Raw genomic sequence first — 22,353 nt, 5'->3', positions numbered from 1 at the left:
AAATTATAGTAATTTGTAGAATATTTTATGTACTGCCCTGTAGTGATGCCGCAAGACAGCGAATTTCACGACATATGTCAGTGACAATAATACTGACTCTGAAGTTGCAGTGAAGTTACCCCGAGTTCTGCGGAGCGGAAGACGAGGACAGACGCTGCCGCTCTTGCGTCAGCAAGCCACGCCCCGTGAGGTCAGTGGGCGTGAGGTGGCGTCACCGGACAGGAGGGGGGTATTTGCAGCGCGTCGCGAGCTGAAGGCCGCAGCACGAGATGGGCTCCAGGGCGTCCAGTCTGCTCCGGGAGGAGGAGATCGAGGACATCAAGAAGGAGACGGGCTGTGAGTCCGGGGCCGGACGGGCGGACAGGGCCGGGGAGATGGTGGGATGGGAGAGGGCGAGGTGGGTCGCCGTTTCACTCATCGTTACCGAGCTAGCACTGAACTAATGTCATGCAGGCAGGGAAGATGTTTTCACTGAACCTCACATTCAGCCCCATCTGATGGCTTTGTGTTTTTTTTGCCAGTCTCTCACAGCCAGATTACACGCCTGTACAGCAGATTCACCAGCCTCGACAAGGGAGAGAATGGTACTCTCAGGTGAGGAGCGCAGTCTTTATTGGTCAGCCAGTTTCATGGATATGATTATGGGATTCTTGTAAAATCTCCTGTTTGTTTTCTATTTCTAATGTGCCTGGCCATATTTGGCTTCTTTGTGGTTATATTGTTGTGTTTGCATCAGTTCTCCTTTAATGTGTGTCACCAAATGGAATTTTTGCTGACACATCCTGCCCATCAGTGTTCCACACGGTTGGTTTGGTGTAACAGCATAAGAAGAGCTAGCTGTACTAATGCTTTGGGAGAAAGTTATCTCAGGAATGAAATATCCTGTGGTCAGCCTCACCTTGAGCTGTCTTTGATCATGTGGTCCATTAGATTAGGTATGTTTCATCCTCAAAGGCCAGACTGGATTGAGCCTAAGGAATCGGTACAACACAGAAACGGGTCAACAGCCCACCGAGTATTTGGTTGGTGCGTCCACACATTTGCACTAATGTACGTACATCAATCCTGTTTTTTAATTCTCCCCTCATTCTCATCAAACTGTCCCCCCCCCACACACAAAATTTCTACCACTCACCTGTACACCTGCGGTAACTTATCACAACCAGTGAACCTACCAATCTGCACATCTTTGGGATTTGGGAGGAAATCTGTGTAGTCACAGGGAGAACACACAGTTAGCACTTGGGTCCTTTGATTTCTTTTACTTCAATGCGACTGCTTAATTCTTCTTGCCTTTAACATCCCCTTCCAATTCAAAAAAGTGACTAATTCACTTGTATAAAACTATTCAAGGGCTCTTTATGGTTGGTGCATGACAGAATTTCATTGTCTCTGGTATTGATGGCAATTGTTCTGCATTAGTTGTATGTTTCTGTCACCTTACTGTGTCCATGTATAGTAGAACACATAATCCCCCTGGCTAACTAATCAGGAACTTGAGTGCTGTTTTTCAGGTCACTCATTAGCCGTCATGGCTCCCGTGGGTGAAGAAATTCTAACTTGTCCTGACTACTCATGACTTTCTGGTCTGAGACTGCTTGTGATGGGGGTTAATAAGACATATGAGAGTTGGGAAGTTTATATGCTCTATGAAAGTAGGGAAGAGGATGTGGCAATGACTGGAAAGGATGCCAAGGCATTTAACTGTTAATTGTCCCACTATACTTTGCAATCTATCAGAGACTCATGATAAGTAGGCCCTTTGGATCTCCAGCCGCTAAGCACTCATTGTTTTTACAGTATTTCCCTCATATCCTATCAATTCAAGTTTAATTGTCATTTAACCATACATGGAATGCAGCCAGACGAGAACGCATAACTGTGGAGTCAAGGTGTAAAGAAACACTACCAACAGTCACACACAAGGGGGTCACAGTCGTGTAATAAGAGTCCAGACGCTGCCCCCTGATGCATTTCTGATATGTGCACTTTGTCCTGCAATATGTGCACTCTCCTCTGAAGGCATTGCTTCTATTTCAGGTGCAATGACATGCTATTCCTCACTTAATTTTCAAGTGTGTTTGGAAAACATACAATGTGAGAAATTATTTTATCGTTATGACTTTTCTGTGTATCCAAAGAAATAGAACACAAACCTCAAGTCTCTAGTGGAAATAATAGTAGTCTCTTAAGGTAATGCCTATGGTTAGACAGTGGGGAGAGTCTGTTCTTAGTGGATGACAGGCCAAGTAGGGAGAGATAATTGTGGTTGGAAGTTGATTGCAGAGATCTGAAGAACAGGCAAAGGTGTAACTGTTGAAAAGTTATTTTTTAAAAAATGTATGGTTAGAAATGATAATAGAAAATTGTTATGAATTACTTTGTCACAACAAGACAATTGCATATTTTAAGGAAAAATTAGATACTGTTTGAACCAGTGAAGGATACAGACTGTTGTCGGGCCACTGGGACGAGAGGAAGATTAGTCAGGTTGTGGATGAAGGTGGGACAGAAAGGAATGCAGACGCCAGCGCTGAGCTCTTTCCTGTCCTTCCCTGTAATGAAGCAATCAGAATGTGGCAATGCTATGTGACTGCACCCTGTAGCCTTACATAATTTCACTATTTCTTGGCTTTAGAGCGCGTGTCCGTGTCTTTCCTGCCCCTTCAGTCAGTTAAAACTCTGTCGTTTTGTGAGTTTTTGTCTCCAGTTGCATTGTCATTCTCCATGCCATCCAATCCCAGACGTGAGGTTTATAGTTCACTTTTTTTGGAGTTTAAGTTGGTCTCATAGCCAGCACTGATATGGAGGGCTGAAGGGCATGTTCTTGTGCTGTACCGTTCTGTATTAATGGGGATATAATGGTTTTAATCCAACACCCTTTCCACCCCAAATTTTCTAAGTGTGTTTATGAATTTGTAGGCGCAGAGTCAAGTGAGCACCTCACATGACCACTCTTGTAAGCATCATCTACATTGGCAGGCCACAATGCAAGTTTATTCTTGATCACTAGTTCTACGAGTTGGATTTGCTGTCATGTATCAGCAAGATGAGTTTTGTTTTAATGTTGGACCCTTTGAAAGCAGCTAGCAGTGCATTGCTTTGATTTGTCATGGAATGATGACATAGTTTAGCTAAGAAGGAACTTGACCTGGGTCCAATTCTCAATCTGCTGGAGGAGCTCAGTGGGTCAGGCAGCCACCTGTAGAAGGAAATCAACAGTTGATCTTTTGGATTGAGACCCATCATCAGGACTACAAAGGAAGAGAGCAATGCCAGAGCAGCAAAGTGTAATATGAGATGTTACTCTCTGATCTGTACCTGGCATGTAGAGGATGGTGTGGACAGACAAATCAGTGAGGGAATGGGAAGTGGAATTACATTAAGTGAAAGTAGAATGGGAAGTTGTCTGAAACCTGACAGTGTCAACATCAATTCCTGACTTTCGGTAATCACTCTCCCCCACACCCCTCGGTTTTCCCTGTAACCCTAGCTCCATCACCCCTCCTCTTTCCCTTCCTCTACTGTTATGACATGCCCATCATCTTCCCCTTCCTCTCCCTTGTTCCATTATCTCAGACTCATGTTTAATATCACCGCTATATGTCATGAAATTTGTTGTTTTGCAGCAGAAGTACATTGCAATATATCGTAATAAGAACTATACATTATATACAGTACTATGCAAAAGTCCTCGGCACTTGAATTGCTCAGGTACCTAAAACTTTTGCAGACGGAGGGCAAGTTTGTAAATCAGGCAGGAGCGAAGGATGTTGGGAATGGCAAGGATGGAGCACTGCAGGCGGGGTGTGGGGCAGGTGGCAGAGAAGGAGTGCCAGGGATGGGGGTTGGCGGAGGTGTAGACACCTAGCCTGAACCACCAGGCGAAGTCATTTGATTCCAACCATTTGGTTTATTGATCATTACAGAATGTCTATCGGGTTCTTTCTACTCCCTCCCCTCTCCCTTCCCCTTTCCCCAACCACGATTCCCCTCTTCCAGCCCCCTTCCCACTCTCAGTCCACAATAGAGACCCATATCAGAATCAGGTTTATTATCACTCACTTATAGAAATTAAGTTAGTGTTCATGGGTTCAAAGTCCATTCAGAAATCTAGTGGCAGAGGGGGAAGAACCTATTCCTGAAATGTTGGGTGTGTGGCTTTAGGATTCTGTATCTTCTCCTTGATGAGAATGACGGCATGCCCTGGGTGATGGGAGCAGTTAATGATGGATACGGCCTTTTTGGGGCATCAGCTTTTGAAAAAGTTCTGGATGCTGGGGGACCAGGTGGAATCCTCTATGGTACATCTGCAGAAATTTGCGAGTGCCTTTGGTGATATCCCAGTTCTCCTCAAACCCCTCATGAAATGTAGCCACTGTTGTGCCTTTTTAGTAATTGCATCAATACGTTGGATCCAGGATAGATCCTCAGAGATGTTGACACCCGGGAACTTGAAACTGCTCACCCTTTCCTCCTCTTATCCTTCGATGAGGACTAGTGTGTCCCCTCACACAAGATAGCACTGGTACTCTCATCTATCAGATTCCTGATCTTTCCCCCCTTTGCCTTCCCCACCTGTCACCTTCCAGCTTGCATTTTTCCCTAACCCCCCACCCCTCCTGCCTTTCCCCTTCACTTGGATTCACCTGTCTCCTGCCAGTTCATGTTCTTCCTTCTCTCCCGCCCTTTTATTCTGGCTTCTGCTTTATTCCTTCCCAGTCCTAATGAAGGGTCTCGGCCAGAAACATCATCTGTTCACTTTTGCTGCCTGACCTGAGTTCCCCCAGCATTTTATGTGTGTTGATCCAGATTTCCAACATGTGTGGTTTTGTTTGTGTCTCTGGTTCCAATTTTACCCCCTCCACTTGGGACTAGTGAGTGGGTAAGTTCTCACCCGCACAGCTCCATTCTTGCTCTCTTGGGCATTGTTGTGAAGATTTTTCATCATAAATTGGCACTCTTAAAGGTTGCCAACATGAAGAGAGAGTTGTTTTTCTAACAACATCCTGTGATGTGATGTAATTTTTGAAGGCTACGAGGAGAGGGAAGTCTGTAAATATGACACAATTAAGTCATTTAAACCTCCAATTAAATTGTGACTTGCTTGCACCACATTCTGAGTGTAATTTGCAGAGTTAAATTGCTTCCTCTAGGACAGCAGCTCAGTATGCTGTACATTTAAAGAATATATTGAACTTGCAAGTTCCATGCAGTTAAAACCAGTTCTGATTCACCCCCACAGTCAGACCAAGGTCAGACAGTTTGCTTCATGTCATCAGGTTCACATCAGCTGATGTATAGTCAAAGTACTACTCAGCCCTGTGGGTCTATACAGTACCATCACCACCACCATTAGCAGCCTCTATAAACAAGGTTTATTTATGTATTTTCAAGTGAAGCAGGAGGTTTTTTTGGTCCATCAAGTTTATATCAGCTCTTGGAGCATTCTCCTTTAGTTGCCTGTCTGCCACATGTTCCCTTTCGCATACCCATCGGTTTCCCCCTCCTGTATCTCCCCTTCTTCATTCACTGCGACCCACCCACCCCAGGGAGTCATTGACATTGAGCAGTGTGTGTTTGGGGTGTAGAAGGAAACCCATACAGTCACAGAGAGTGCCCATTGTTGTCTGGAGTTTACACATTGAGGTTAAGTTGGGGTCTGTGGAGCTGAGGGACAGCAGTACTGTGTACTGTGCACTCTGCTGTAGGAGGCGTTTCACTGATGACCTTGGAATTTCAAATTCGAATCAATCCTGTACTTTGAACTACTGTCAGTATTGTAATGAAATAGGTGTAGCAATCAGATAGCTCTCAGTGAGTGCCACAAATAACCACATCATGCTTGTGCACTCTGGGTTCTGGACTCATGGATTGGCAGTTTGGAAATAGATCGTTTGGCCCATTAAATCAGTGCCAACCATCAGGCAATCAAATCAAATCCTACCCTAACCAAATTTACCCTTCCCATTTTAGCATCATCTCACCCCAGGTTCCACCTACACTGGGGGCAGTTTACTACTGCTAGTTGCCCTACCAATCTTTAGGATGTGGGAAGAAAGTTGAGCACAAGGTCACATGGAGAAAGTGCAGACTCTGAACGGACAGCATCTGAGGTCAGGTCTGAACCCAGGTTGTTGGAGCTGTGAGATTATAGCTCTACTAATATTCACAAAAATGGACATGGCTCTCTCCTGAGAGTGTCATAGATATCTGAGAGCTCTCTGCCTTTCTAGAGATTTCTGCCTCAGACTGGAGACATACTAACTGATATACTGTGTCATTTATGAGAAGATATGAAATAGAAGCAGGCATGAGCAATTCAACCCTTTGTGCTGACTCTAACCATGTGGGTTGTGGTTGGTTATTTAGCGTAGTGTTGCTTATTTGCACTAACGCATATCCCCTGATAAGATTAAGATATTCAGTTTATCTGGCTTTTCACTACTTGATGGGAAGCTAAGTAAACACACAAGTGTATATTTCTGGTGTCAGGGTGATGAAGGGTCGTGTACGCAATTATCTTGTACCTTGAACCAAATGACTGTTTTCTGTGCCTTAAGTACGACAGCAAAAGACGTGCAAGAGTCTCTAGATCTTGCTAAAGTCTCTGTTCATGTGTCCATTATAAGAAAAGCATTGAACAAGAATGGTGTTTGTGGAAGGAAGCAACTCTTCTCCAAAAAAAAACATTGCTGCACATCTTAAGTTTGCAGAAGACCACCTGGATGTTCTGCAATGCTTCTGGGACGGTGTTCTGTGGACAGATGAGACAAAAGTTGAACTTTTTGGCAGAAATGCAGGTTGCTATGTTTGGTGGTAAAAGGGCACTGCACACCAACACCAAAACCTCATCCCAATTGGAAGGGGCATCATGGTTTGGGGCTGCTTTTCTGCTCCAAGGTCTGGACAGCTTGCAGTGGATGAGGGAACAATAAATTCAAAATTGTATCGAGACATTTTACAGGAGAATGTCAGGGTGGCGGTTCATTGTTCAAGACAATGAGCTGAAACACAAGAGTAGATCAACAACAGAATAGTTTAGAAAGAAGAACATTCATGTTTGGAATGGCCAAGTCAGAGTCTGTTCCTTACCCCAATTGAGATGCAACACACAAAAGTTGCTGGTGAACGCAGCAGGCCAGGCAGCATCTCTAGGAAGAGGTACAGTCGACGTTTTGGGCCAAGACCCTTCGTCAGGACTCAGAAGAGTCAGTCCTGATGAAGGATCTCGGCCCGAAACGTTGACTGTACCTTTTCCTAGAGATGCTGCCTGGCCTGCTGAATTCACCAGGAACTTTTATGTGTGTTGCTTGAAATTCCAACATCTGCAGATTTCCTCGTGTTTGCCCAATTGAGATGCTTTGGCATGACCTGAAGAGGGCTGTTCATGCAAAGTATCCCAGAAATATTCATGAACTGTAACAGTTTTGTATGAAGGGATGGTCTAAAATTCCTCCTCACTGTTGTGCGAGTCTGATCAGCAGCTACGGGAAATGTTTGGTGGAGATTATCGCTGCTAAAGGAGGTTCTACCAGTTATTAAGTAAAGATTCATACTTTTTCCAGCCTGAACTGTGAATGATTAAACAATGTGTTCAATAAAGATGTGAAAAGTATAAATGCTTGTGTGTTATTAGTTTAGGCTGTTTGTCTGTTATTGTGACTCTGATGAAGATCAGACCACATTTTATGAGTAATTAATGTAAAAAAAAACAGGTAATTGCAAAGGGTTCACAAACTTTTTCTTGCAACTTGTAAATAAATTGGATCAACACACACAAAAGGCTGAAGGAACTCAAAGCCAGGCAGCATCTATGGAAAAGAGTATAGTTGATATTTTGGGCCAAGACCCCCCCCCCCACATCATTCCCCATCCTCTTTTCCCTAATCTCCTTGCCTTCCCATCACCTCCCTCTGGTGCTCCTCCCTCCTCCTTTCTCCCATGGCCTTGTGTCCTCTTCTATCAGACTTCCTCTTCTACAGCCCTGTATCTCTTTCACCGAACAACTTCCCAGTTCTTTACCTCATCCCTCCCCCTTCAGGCTTCATCTATGACCTTGTGTTTTTCTCTCTTTCCTTCCCCCCCCCGCCACATCTTTTAAATCTACTCTTCAGCTTTTTTTCTTCAGTCCTGCCGAAGGGTCTCAGCCCGAAATGTCGACTGTACTCTTTTTCCGTAGATGTTGCCTGGCCTGCTGAGTTCCTGCAGCTTGGATTTCCAGCATCTATGGATTTTCTCTTGTTTATGAACTGACTCAGCTTGTTAACCTAGGTGCTCCAGTTTTCATTGAGAATCTAACTGGCTTGTACGAGTTGAATTTAACATAGAACGTAGAATAGTACAGCATATTACAGGCCTTTCAGCCCTCAATGTTGTGCAAACCCTGCCTCCCATATAATCCCCCACCTTAAATTCCTCCATATACCTGTCTAGTAGTCTCTTAAACTTCACTAGTATATCTGCCTCCACCACTGACTCAGGCAGTGCATTCCATGCACCAACCACTCTCTGAGTAAAAAACCTTCCTCTAACATCCCCCGTGAACTTCCCACCCCTTACCTTAAAGCCATGTCCTCTTGTATTGAACAGTGGTGCCCTGGGGAAGAGGCGCTGGCTATCCACTCTATCTATTCCTCTTATTATCTTGTACACCTCTATCATGTCTCCTCTCATCCTCCTTCTCTCCAAAGAGTAAAGCCCTAGCTCCCTTAATCTCTGATCATAATGCATACTCTCTAAACCAGGCAGCATCCTGGTAAATCTCCTCTGTACCCTTTCCAATGCTTCCACATCCTTCCTATAGTGAGGCAACCAGAACTGGACGCAGTACTCCAAGTGTGGCCTAACCAGAGTTTCATAGAGCTGCATCATTACATCACGACTCTTAAACTCTGTCCCTTGACTTAATTAAACCCCTTGTGAGAGCTTCTCATTTGGTTGACCAGGAGTGTTTTTATTGTGTGTTCTCTCCTTTATCCTCAGAAGTATTCTCCATGCAAGCTGCACAGTGTGTGCCCCCATAAAAAGCATTGCTAATGTTCGTGAAACACATTCTTTTACCTTTTTCTATCTCTTCTAGTCAACAAGGTAAAGTAATTAAACTATTAAAGAAGGTTCTTTGGGGGTAACATCATTATGTTGGGGGTCTTTGCATTCACAAAGCTACAACATTGGGTCAAAAGGTAACTTGCTAATGAGTGTTTTGATGAAATAATGACTGGTTTCCTTCCTACAGATGGTGCTTAACTGGTTGAGTTATTCTACCATTTCTGTTTGCTTATAAATCAGAAACCTGAAATTGTCAATCATCTTTCTTCCACTGATCTAGTAAATTAAGTGGTCAGAAGAAAACATTCAGTGTAGCTTTTATCAAAATGAAGGGCTGTGTTACGATCTTGTTCTTGAGTTGGTGGCTCTTTATCGATGTATTTATTTGGCGATACAGTGTGGATCAGGCCATTCCGACACGTTGAGCCACAACTACCCAGCTTGACACTTACTTAGCCCAAGTCTAATCACAGGACAATTTACAATGACCAGTTAACCTACTGACCAGTACACCTTTGGACTGTGGAAGGAAACCGGAGGAGAGCCACGCAGTCACAGGGAGAACATACAAACTCCTTACAGACTCTGCTATAATTGAACTCTGAACTCTTGATACCCTGAGCTGTAATAGTATTGCGCTAGCCGCTACACTACCATGATGCCCCACGGTAGCGTAATGGTTGTTCTGGATGTTAAGTTTTAATATGAATTTTTTTTCCACAACCCACCTGCAGTCTCCAAATCTATGAATTTAGGATCTCTGACTGGCAGAAGAGATGGGGTAAGGTTTAACCTCCGTTCACCTGGAAGAGGTACAATGTATCAGCTAATCTGGCACATTGGGTATGGAACTAAAGATTTGATTGAAAAGATGTCAATGCAGAATTCAGATGAGCTCAAACACGAGGAAATCTGCAGATACTGGAATTTCAAGCAACACACATAAAAATTGCTAGTGAACGCAGCAGGCCAGGCAGCATCTATAGGAAGAGGTACAGTCGATGTTTTGGGTGGAGACCCTTCGTCAGGACCAACTGAAAGAAGAGATAGTAAGAGATTCGGATGAGCTGTTGCACAAGGGCTGAGTGTGTGATATGGCTCGCCCAAAGGAGACAGAGACATTTCAACTATGTTGTGGGCTTTAGAAAGGCAGTGCTGTCATTTTGGTGAGTGTGCATGCATGAGAAGTCTAAAACTTTTGTATATGGTATAATGGATGGAAATGGCCTCTAAGATTCTACTCATGGTTGGTCTAGTAATCATCACTTCCGATTGCACTGTGGAGTTGGTTTCTGCATTTTGTGTGACTTTGTGACGTCCAAGGATTAGTGTTTCTGTTGGGTGAGAAACCAGGTGGATGAGTTTGCATTGCGAAACAGGTGGAGTGAACGTTGATTTCCCGATGTTGTTTCTGAAATGAATGTTTTGCATTGTGTCTGTTGGGTAAGTCATTTACCAACGTCACTGTTGGGAACTTGTACGCAATCTGTTACTAATTATTCTGCTCTGTCTTTCTGTCCACAGTCGTGAAGATTTCCAACGGATACCTGAGCTGGCCATTAATCCTTTAGGAGACAGAATAATTAATGCCTTCTTCCCAGAAAAGTAAGCAGTTACTGATTATTTGTATTTCCTCCTCAGATAATGTCCTCTTATACTTCTCTGCCAAGCCTCCAATTCAAGGCTGAGCTTAGTGATTGCCCATCCCTGAAGTATCGGGTTACCGCAGTACAAGGATTGGATATCTATCTCCCATGAAGTTTCCTTCCATTCCCTGAAGGCAAAACTTGAAGGTGGTTTGTCTAATCCATTCAGGGATGGGGACATTTGTACCATCCCACCTGCAGAGTTTGTGGGCTACATCACACCAATCCCATTCACCCCATTAGGGATTCTGTTTCTTCATTGGCATTAAACCTGAATTTACCATTTATTTGTTCTCAAGTTCCCCTCATTTTAAATTCACATTTGGATCATGAGCTTCCTTTCCTGCCTCAGTTGGCACTAACACAAGGCCTTTGTGATTCAGGAACTTCATTGCTATAGCTGAGTGATCTACTGTGTCACCAGTGGGCAGTACGCAGGTGTAGAATGGGAGCCTAGCCTACTGGATAAAGAATTCCTTCCCCCAATGGGAATTTATGAACCAGTGGGTTAAAGTCATACAACAGGGGAAACAGGCCCTTTGGCCAACTCATCACTGCTGAACGGACTGCCTACCAAGCTGGTCACATCTATCCGCGTTTAGCCCATAGCTCTTTCCTGTCCATGTACTTACCTATTGGCTTTTAAATATTGCTGACGTGCCTGCATCAACCACTATTTCTGGCAGGTCATTCCAAATATTCACCAAATAATAATTTAAGACCAGTCAGCAGTTTTATGGTCACCATTTTTATCTATCTTGTCTTTTAGATTGTTGAATGTAAATTCCCAAATTGCAGAGATGTTTCTTTTCCCCAATACTTGGGTTACCGATCCATTCGTGTAACCACTGCCTTACTGCAGGTGTGGTGTTACAGTTGGGTGACTGGGAAGACTAACCCTGAGACCTGCAGTTGAATCAGATGATGCTCAGCATTAGTATTTGTATTTCTGTTCACCCATTGCACAGTTCATGGTTTTGATACTGTTCTCCCATTCCAATACCATCCAGCTGCCCCTCTTGATTTACTGATGGGACGTTTGTCTTGAATAAAATGTTAACCTTGCATTGTCCATCTTTTTGTTTTAAGCTTCCAGGGGGTGTCCTTTTCTGTTTTTAGGGTGGGGGCTTGTCGGAGGGAATTGAAAGGCAATGAAAGTGACTTGACATTATTGGTTATTGGAATGTGCTCCTCCATGTGAAAGGTTGGAATTGTCTCCAGACTGGATTTTTGAGTGGTGAGTAGGCACTGAAAGCATTGGTGCCTGTGAGCCTGTACCCTTGAGTTGTAGGAAGAGCTTACTGGAATGGCTGTTCCCACTTCTCTGGAAACTGACCCTGGCTTAGATACAAGCATTTTGCTTTTGTGGCTTGGAGTTAACATGGGCATCCTGTCAGGGATTCTGAATGGGACTGGAGGTTGTTACTTAATATCCTTTTCTATCCCAGGAGTACTGAGGCAGTTGCAGGGCTGATACTTGGAGCATATCAGGAATGCCATGCACTACATTCATTATTCAGGTATTCACACTTGAGTAGCTGTTATGCAAAAGATGTCCAGTTATAATTACCCTTGGGTTTCTGCTTGCTTCCTCTGTTGCTTCCAGTCATTCAGTTTCTACAACACTAGTGCAAGCTGGTTGTGCAAGGCAAGACCGCTGCTTTGTAAGTTAGACTCTAGAGAAAACTGGTTTGGTTTGATTGGAGATTTGTCAAACCCAACATTACTGTAACCAAGCAATAAGCCTCTTCAAGGAGTGGAGGTTTGTGTTTTCAAATCTGTTTCCTCGAAGAGGTTTATTGCTTGGTTACAGAAATAGTACTTATCCAGTACCTCCTAAGGCTGTGATAGCTGTTCACTTTCTTTCTAACCCAGGGGTCCCCAATCCTTTTTTGCACCATGGACCAGTTTAATATTGATAATATTCTTGCAGACTGGTTAAGTAGAGTTAAACTCACCTCAACATGTCTTTTACAGTTAGGGTTGCCAACTTCCTCACTCCCAAATAAGGGACAAAAGTAGCAGTCAAATACGGGACACTTGTGTTTACCCATAAAAGACTACCGTGACCATGAAACGCACATCAAAGTTGCTGGTGAACGCAGCAGGCCAGGCAGCATCTCTAGGAAGAGGTGCAGTCGACGTTTCAGGCCGAGACCCTTCGTCAGGACGTGTGTTGCTTGAATTTCCAGCATCTGCAGAATTCCTCGTGTTTGCGTGACCATGAAGCCCTTGCATGGGCACGTGTGTGCATACGTGCCGATTTTTCCCCCCACTAATTGGTTTCAACTTAATCTTCCCGACTACACTGTACATACACAGCCTATATAAAGTAGAAATAATGTATTATCATATCATTCCTGCTTTTACTATGTTAGTGTTAGTTGGTATGATTTGGTAGGTTTTTTTTTTGGGTCTGAGAACACTCAAAAAATTTTTCCTACATAAATTAATGGTAATTGCTTCTTCACTTTACGCCATTTTGGCATGAAGGGTTTCAGGGGAATGCTCTACCTTAGCAGGGGAAATACAGGACAGCTGGAAACCCTATGTTCAAGTTCAGCAGTGCGTGACAGGGAATGAGGAAAGGTGCAGCCGACTTGTATCATTCCCTCGCCGCCCTGTAGCACATGCTTTGCGGCCCAGTGGTTGGAGACCGCTGCTGTAACCCATCTCCACAGCCGGAATACATTTGGTAATACAGGATGAGAACCCTTTATCTGAAATTCCAAAATCCAAACCAGTCTGAATTTTTTTGAGTGCTGTAAATTCCATAAGGTGATGGGAAGGTTGCCGGGCGATGTGCAGGTCTCTGCATACCACTGACAGTTCTGAGAAGTGAGCTCACATGTGTAGTGAACCAAAGTTAATGAAGAATATAAAAACATTGCATAAAGTGAAAAAAGATCTTGTTTATGTATTGAAAGTTTGTTCATTGATGTCAGAGTGAACACATGCTGATTCATGACATACTGATTGTAAAACAAGTAAAGATCTATCAGAATTGAAGGTAATTGTGAATATTCAGCAGACTGGTTGCAGAAATTTAAGAAAAGGCATGGTATTTTTTAAAGATTTGTGGTGATAAAGAGTCTGCTGATCATGAGGCAGCAGAGAAATTCACTGAGTTTACTGAGATCAGATCGTGGCTGACAAAAATCTAACACACTGAACGACTGCATCAGTGCATTTGTGTGATGAACGAATATAAGACAAAGTCTGCTTACCGGTAACAAAAATTTAGTCGGGATTGATGGCGATGCCGAACAGCCACTGACTGTCCACCTGAGCCAGCATGGTAGTGATAGCTTACCTTTCTGATGGTTCAATATATACATTATTGATTCGTGTACAAAATTGTTAGAATTATTAAATAAAGCTTCCATCAGGATATATGTTTAACCTGTGCATGTAATGTAAATGGATTTTGTGTTTAGACTTGGGTCCTATCCCCAAGGTATCTCATTATATAGATGTAAGTATTCAAAAATCCAAACTCCAAAACACTTCTGGCCCCAAGCATTTTGGACAAGGTGTACTTGTACGTTATCAAGTTACTGACAGGAACATCGAGTTTATTGTCATACCTGGACAGAGCCTTCAACTTCTTGTGACCTGAGTACAGATGACTAATTATAGAGCAACATTTCCCGGGCATAAACCTCTTCAGAATCTCAGTAAGTGTGTTGTGAATGGTTTGCAAGTGAAAGTGAAAGATCTGTTGGCCAGAATAATCAGTTGTGTGCAGTGGTACATATCCATGCCAAGAGTCACTGTCAGATGGAGCCTTGGGCTCTCTGTCTATTAATTCCTGATCAGTTGTATTTGTAAATTTTTTAGTGTGTAATATAAACAATACATCTAGAGTTGGCTGGGGTTTTTCCTTTGGTTAGATTTTCAGTTGAGAAAGTAAGCAGGGTTAAGGGAAATGCAGTGGTTGTCAAATACATGGATTTTCAGAAGGTGTTTGGCAAAACTGAGGCCTGTATCATTAAAGGTTCAGTTGCAGCATGGATATGGAATTGTGTTCATGGCAGAGAATAATGGCAAATGGTTGCTCATACTAGAGGATGGTAAGGGTCAGTGATGGGAGCAGTGTTTCTGATGTGTTAATGAATTGAACAGTATGGGGGGTAAACAGCACATCTGAGGTTGACACCAGATTTGACTGGCAGTCAGTGAACAGTAGTGACAGGCTGCAAATAGGCATACACTGGCAGATTGCACTAAAGATCCTTAGTAGGCATGAAGTGATTTATCTTGACTGTAAAGGTAGGGCAAGCTATTGGAGACCAGCAATAACCTATTGCAGATGCTGGAATCTGGAGCAACACACAAAGTACTGGAGGAACTCACTGGTTCGGGCAGCATCTATGGAGGGAAATAGAGAGTTGATATTTCTGGTCAAGATCCTTCATCTGGACTGGAGAGAAAGAGGGGCACATGATGGGTGGATCCAGGTGAGGAGGGTGAATCAGAATCGGGTTTAATACAAGTCCACAATCCCTTATCGGAAATCCTTGGGGCCAGTTGCATTTTGGAATTCAGAACTTTTCGGATTTCAGACACCCACCCCCGCCAAAACAAAAAACCAAAAAACACGTATGCTCAAGTCCCTTATTTAACCTGTCTCAGTGCAGTGGAGTTTAGGACCCAGCAGCGCACCAAACCTACGCACATCCTCCTGTATACTTTAAATCATCTCTAGATTACTTGTAATACCTAATGCAATGTAAATGCTATGTAAATAGTTGTTATACTGTATTGTTTAGGGAATAATGACAAGAAGAAATTTTATTTCCAACAAAAACATTCAATAAAACATAAAAATATACAGCTTCAAATGAACCGAATCAAACACGTGGTAAATTACTTGTTGGAATAGATGTAGAACGTCACTGTCAGTATGAAACTTCAGTAACTTGTCTTTCTGTTTATTTAAATCATATACAGTGGTAGTTTCGACACTATTTTCTTCAGTAAGATGCCGCACAGACACACCACGATCAAGCTTCTGCAATAACTCCACTTTCTGCGTTACTGATAATGATAGATGCTTCCTTCTCTTTTTGACATTTTCACAGTGAAATTAAACACAAAGTCAACAGTGAACACAAAATATCAGTGAACAGCAAATGCACGTGTAACCAGTACGAGCGCTGAGCCACAACTGACGTCTGGCGGCCTCTGCTAGTGCTGCCACATCACACCTGAGTGACATCAGCTGTTGGAGAAAGAAACCGGTTTTCAGAGCTTTTTGGATTTCAGAATTTCGGATAAAGGAATGTGCACTTGTACTTTTCAGTGTTGTCAACGTGCCCACCTCAACCACTTTTTCTGGCAGCTCATTTCAAATACACACCATCCTTTGCTTGAACAAGCCACCACTGATATCCCTTTCTCACCTCTGAACTTAAATTTATGCCGTCTTGTTTTTAGCACCTCCTCCCTGCGAAAAAGACTACTTTCACTCTGTTGATGCCCCTCATAATCATAGACATTCCACTTATCAGGTCACCCCTCAATCTCCCATATTCCAGGGGAAAAAAATCCTATTGTACGCAATCTCTCCTTGTAACTTTGGCTCCGAAGTCCAGGCAACATCCTGGTAAATCTAGGATTTAGTGCCAGGAAAAGTGGAATGGACATCAACATGTGTTCATCTTGGGCTCAGTAACAGAAGTCCAGCTCATGTTAGGAACAGCAGCTGGCAAATCCATCCTGCCGGTCTCCCAAATACTTACACGTACAGACTGTACTAAAGTCAGGCATTCGCAGATGAAAGAAAATGTCTATGGAGCATTAATGCAGGGACAGACTGAGCAGATATGTCTGATATTTTCTACCCATGGCCCAAAAGTGTCTATTGTCCAAAAAATGCCAATCCATTCTCCTGGCACCTGTTCCTTTCACTCATTCATATTTGACATGCATTAGTCATTGTCATACTTCCACCTCAGTTTACAAGGTCTAAGCTCTGCCTGTGTAGGATTCGTATGTATGGCAGGCTTCATTCTAACTTTTGTAACCCTGGTATTCAGAGTCATTGTGACTCCAATCCTTTGCTGCTTTCAGTGGTCATGCTGTTCAGTTCGTGAGGCTGTACACCTTCCTGCCCTGACACTTTTTTGCTTTCTAAATTTGTTCAGTGAAGACCAAGTGAATTTCCGAGGCTTTATGCGGACCCTTGCTCATTTCCGGCCCATCGAGGACAGCGACAAAAACAAAGACCCTCGTGTTCCCGAGCCCCTCAACAGTAGGAACAACAAGCTCCTTTGTAAGTAATTTAGTCATCTCTCTGATGGGGAGAGACATGGTGGTATCTAATTGGCAGAGAAGTCAGCTGGTGGGTTAGTGTTGTTGTAACAACCCATGTGTGGCAGCACATGGCTACAGATTGAGTTTGAGTTAGGTCAGGTTGTCCCAAAAACTCCAGGCTGATATAATCGAGCCCTTGGAGGTTAACAATTACGCCATGGTAATGTAGTGGTTAACACGATGCTATTACAGCTTAGGGCGTTGGAATTCAATTCCAGCGTCAGCTGTAAGGAGTCTGTACATCCTGTGTGTGGAATGCGTGGGCTTTCTCTGGGTGCTGTGTTCTAGTTCACATTTTAAAGACGTATCACTTAGTTAACTGGTCCCATAACTAGGCTAGGGTAAGAGTCAGGGATTGCTGGGCAGTGTGGCTCAGCAGGCCAGAAGAGTCTGTTCCATGCTGTATCTCAATAAAATAAATGGTGCTGGGCAGACAGACATGAAGCAAGACATCTGTGTGCTATTGCGAGTGAAGAAAATTGCGAAACAGTCTGTAAAAGCTGCTGGTCATTGTTCAAGTATGCAAACCTGGGGAATGTTGCACAAGCCACAACATTCACTTGAACATTGTTTTCTCATACATACTACCAGTATCAGCGGCACATTCCTGTAAACTGCAGGCTTGTAACTGTGTGTGTGTATTGGAGGGGAAGAGTGGTAGCGAGAGCAATATGAAGCCCACGGTGTACAAGGCAGTTATGGGCATTAGATCAAGTGGCTGTATTTGTTATTTTTTATTACAACTTGGATTTATCCTGGGGGGGAGGGGGAGAAGAGGGTGTAGGCTCTGAGTTCTCGTGACCGTAATGGCTATCCTTGAAACAGACACTGGCTGGTGGGTGGTGATTGTCTTCAGCCTCAGGACAGTGCAATACTGAGAACTGTTTAACAGAAAGGACTTTGTAAGATGGAAATAAAGCAAAGGAGAAAGCTGCTCTCTAGGGCAAAGTAAGGGAGATTTGAGAAGACTGGCGGAGAAAAATGTGATTGAATGCAGAGGGTCAGTTCAGTGCCGGGTCCCTATGAGACTCCAATCACATTGTGCAATCCTGTTTCCCTCGGTTACCCAGACATTGTGACAAATAGAAACACCTCTCTCTTCCATTTCAGTTGCTTTCAGGTTGTACGATCTTGACAAGGATGATAAAATCTCTCGAGAAGAGCTCCTGCAGGTAATGAATGGCGTCTGAAGGTATCCTTCGAGATTTGTTACAGTACTCTGCCAGAGTCTTAGGCACATATATAGCTAGGATGCTTAAGAGTTCTGCACAGTCCTGCAGTAATTTTATATACTGCACTGTACTGCTGCCACAAAAACAAATTTCATGCTATATGTGAGTGATGATAAACCTGATTCTGATTTGTGTCTCCATTGTGGACTGAGAGTGGGAAGGGGGCAGAGAGGGGGGAATTGTGGTTTTGAAAAGGAGAAGGGAGGGATCAGGAAGCACCAGAGAGACATTTTGTTATGATCAATAAACCATCTGTTTAGAATCAAATGTTCTTGCCCGATGTCTCGGGGTTGGGTGTGTCTGCACCCGTGCCACCCACGCCCTGACGGTCCCCTGCCACCTGTTCCTCACCCCCTCCCCCATAGCGCTCCACCCTTGCCATTCCCAACCTCCTACCAGGTTCACAGACTTGCTGTCTGCTCCACGTTGACAAATACAATATTGTGCTCTTGTGATTCTCACTGGACCCTCAGGAGTTCCAGAGCACCTCAAAACTTTTAACATTTGCTTCACACACCTTACTGTTTCAGAAATTGCCAAATTAAGAAACATTTTCGAGGCATGAACATGTATATCTGGCCTGACAGCTACAGTGATACTAAACTCTCATGTAGATACAATTATCCCTGATGTTCCAGTGAATATCTCTCATCTAGACTTCTTAAAAATAACCTTGTTGGTGGTTGTATGCAAATTGCCTTCTGCATCTCCCATATTACTGAAGTTAACTTCAACTTTCCTTCCTTAATTGTAAAGTGCTCTGGGACATTCTGAAAGACCAAATGCAAAAATATAAGCCTATCTTGCCAAAGTGGTCCAGAGATTTCCTCAGAGGCTACAGTGTAGCTATCATACAAGCATTACAGTTCAAGCTCTTGGTTTCCTCTAGAACTTTGCAGTGCCCACAAGCATCCAATCCTGTTGTGTCTCACCTTAAGTAGTTTAAAAGAAAAGTAAAGGTTAAAATTTTATCAGCAATGCAGGCCGGTGTGTGGGTCTCTGGGTGTGTTTGATGGTAATGAGAGTATCTGGTTTTAGAAGGAGCTGGTCATTTCAGGAGTTCAAACAGTTCATCCTCTCCTTTATTGACACATTAATCATTGTCTTACTCTCTTCCATTCAGGTCCTTCGCATGATGGTGGGAGTTAACATATCTGACGAGCAGCTGGGGAGCATTGCAGACCGGACAATTCAAGAGGCAGATCAGGACGGCGATAGTTCGATCTCCTTCACGGAGTTTCAGAAGGTAACAGGAGAAGGAGAAGCACTGTGCTGTAGTAAATTCAGTAACCTGTTCTCCAGTGTTCTGCAGACAGGCCTGTTTCCAGCAGTACTCTTCCCTCTCTATTGTATCTGTGCCCCACTTGTTTTTCTCAACCTGTTCCTTGCTGTTTGTCTCTCCTTCAGTTCACTGTTCCTTTTCTCCCTTGCAGGTGCTGGAGAAGGTTGATGTTGAGCAGAAGATGAGCATTCGTTTCCTTCACTGAATCCTCTTCGCTGTGACTCAGCAGCCGAACTCTCCAGTCAGGCTCTGTCAGCCTCTGACCTCACCATGTTACCTGATCATGTAGAGAAGTTTGTCAATCACACAGGAGACTGCCATTCATTTAATTGGTTTCCCCAATCCTGGGCAGTGGTGGGAATTGTTACTCAGTGTGGCAATTCCTGGGTCCCACCAGTTACCCCTCAGTGTGGCACATTTCACCTGGCTATCACTGAGCAGTGAGGTGCAGGACAAACAAACCGAGTCTTGCTGGTGGGACAGTGCTGTACCTTCGGGAGATGACCAGCCTTGAGGGGGTCCATGACTCTCGTGGACTTGAACTGTTCCAGTGCTCCCTGGAATAGACTGTTCTCTGATTGAGCTCTGTACGACTAAGTGGGTGGCAATTAGGTGCTTTTAAATTGTATTTGCTGGTTTTTCTGATCGGGGTTATTGATTATGGGGTATTTATTAGTCCATTATTGTATAAATTGTTTTTAAGATATTCACATTTATAGGCCTTTTAGTGTCGGCTATCTTGCTCTGTCCATTCTCGCTATGTGACTAGTCCATTTTTCTCTAACAGTGTCCATTCCCTAGCACAAGGTCAGGGCTTGTCCAGGTGATGGGAAATGCGACACTATTGATCCTTTCAGATGAGGCCTTTATTTCTCCATGCAACCTTATCAGTTTAGGGCTCCTCTATGTGTTGTTTCCACCCTTCCGCCCTCCCTCCCACTCACCACCCCCACAAACACCCGCACACCTGGAACCCTTCCCCACTTTCCCACGTTTGCTGGGTGCTGGTGAAATCCCTGCCTGTGTTGAAAGCTGCTGCAGCCTGCTCAGCTTCGACATTCCTCTACATCAGTTTTGTCGTTTTAGTATTGCCTATGAAGAGCTTGCCCTTTCCTCAATAACTGGGTTTCTCAGTGAACACTAAAGTTGACTCTGTGAAACCAGTACTTTGATGTGCAGTATAGGATTATAGTGAGGCTGTGGTAGGAGTCCCTCTGCACCTCTAGCCTCCAAGCTGGTACAAGTAACGTCATTAATTAACCAGTTGCTACATTGCACTCTGTTTATATTTAACTCTTGTTGTGCATGCCTGACTGCATTCATCCTGATAACTCAGCGCCTTGCAGCAACCTTCACACATTGTTCAATGTAGTGTGGATTCCATCACTGGAACAGTAACTGGGAGGCAGGGCTGGGACTGCCCGGCATTCTGGAACTTAAACCAGTCACACAGATCTGGTTTATTTTACTTCAGACAACTCGACCCTAATTTTGCCAAGCAGTACGCTATAGGTTCCAAGCCCTGCTACAGAACCAAGGGACAAACTCCAGTATTTAACTTGGGATCAGATCTTCAGACCAGGGTTCAATCACTTGATCCGATCCTCAGGTCTGCCCTGCTTCTGGGGTTCACACTTGTTCTTTGAGCCTAAATATTTCATCCCATTTGAATTTCTTTTATTTGGGTATTTTTGAGTCTGGCCTTGTATGCTCCACTACAGGGACTGATGTATCATGTGAAGCTCTTGTCAATAAAGGCTGTGTACAGAATGACTGGCCGGGTACCTTCACTTGCACCATGTTCTGTGTTCCCTCAGAGGCACGTAGGAAGGTGATGATTACGCAAGTCCTCTTTGCAAAGATTGATAGGGAATTTCTGTTCTGGCTGAACTGAGCATATTGTGAAAACTGTTGAGTGGGTGTGACTTGCTGTCAAATACTGGATAGATTCACATTGTCCTTTCCTCAATTGTGCCTTCACTTTCTTCCCTCTGAGAAGACTCTCTGTACATTTCATAAATAAAACATTTAATTGTTCCCTCACTTCTACCTTATTGATTTTGGCATTGATTATCATTCATCTCAAATAACACTGGATTATTTTCTTACTATTAAGAGCCTGCTTTGTGATACTGAGTAACAGAAACTTGAGCTGAGCTCATCTGAAGATCAGGGGACCTTGAACTTTGGTAACTTGTTGATTATGTTTAGGAGACCATCATTGCTGAGGTCACATGATCAAGTTCAAGTTTAATTCTCATTCAACCATACATGAATACATCATTACTCTGGAACCAAGATGTAACACACAATGCCAACAATTATACAAAGCACGTATAACATATATAAGACAGCAGTAAAATATAGTCACGCAAAAAAAATAGTCTAAGTCCCTTAGTCCGTGAATGTTACAGCAGTCTGCAGTTGAACACAATAGTTTGTCTTCTGCCAAGCAAACACTAGAGGGCAGCACTGACTCCAGTATGGATGGTGCGCTACACCACACTTCCTCAGGAACACTGGTGGAGCGCCTGACTCCAACACCTCCTCCCTAGGCAACTACAATTGGCCAACACTGCTGTTCGCCAATAAAACATTCCACACCACTGATGTCCAACAGGAAATTGAAAACGACAACCACCTGCTTCGTGTACTCATTCCTCTGTCACAGGCAGCATCATGGTCAGTATCCAGTCCAGTTCCTTCAGTTTCTCCACCAATGAGCAACTCGCTGATGGGATGGGGCTGCAGTATTTTGATGCCCAGGAGGGTCTTGCCATCATTTTAAAAAGACTATCATAATTTTTTCTATAAGTGTGTATAT

The 22,353-nt window shown here is 43.6% G+C and overlaps 1 protein-coding gene across 2 annotated transcripts; it reads left to right on the top strand.

The window, feature by feature from the left end:
• Positions 1-181: 181 nt before the first annotated feature.
• On the top strand, positions 182-20,469 carry chp1 (calcineurin-like EF-hand protein 1). Of its 2 annotated transcripts, XM_063053362.1 has the most exons (8): positions 182-336; positions 522-594; positions 10,576-10,656; positions 12,146-12,217; positions 16,847-16,974; positions 18,126-18,187; positions 19,371-19,493; positions 19,681-20,469. In XM_063053362.1, the coding sequence occupies exons 1-8, from the start codon at positions 270-272 to the stop codon at positions 19,732-19,734; spliced, it is 660 nt and encodes a 219-aa protein (XP_062909432.1). In that variant the 5' UTR covers positions 182-269; the 3' UTR covers positions 19,735-20,469. The 2 variants fall into 2 exon arrangements, with proteins under 2 accessions (XP_062909432.1, XP_062909440.1); XM_063053370.1 differs by lacking the exon at positions 12,146-12,217.
• Positions 20,470-22,353: the final 1,884 nt, after the last annotated feature.

Source organism: Mobula hypostoma, chromosome 1 (assembly GCF_963921235.1).
Source record: "Mobula hypostoma chromosome 1, sMobHyp1.1, whole genome shotgun sequence".
Taxonomy (NCBI): Eukaryota; Metazoa; Chordata; class Chondrichthyes; order Myliobatiformes; family Myliobatidae; genus Mobula; species Mobula hypostoma.
The sequence above is the reverse complement of the archived record's forward strand: the minus strand, read 5'-3'. Positions and strand labels throughout refer to the sequence as shown.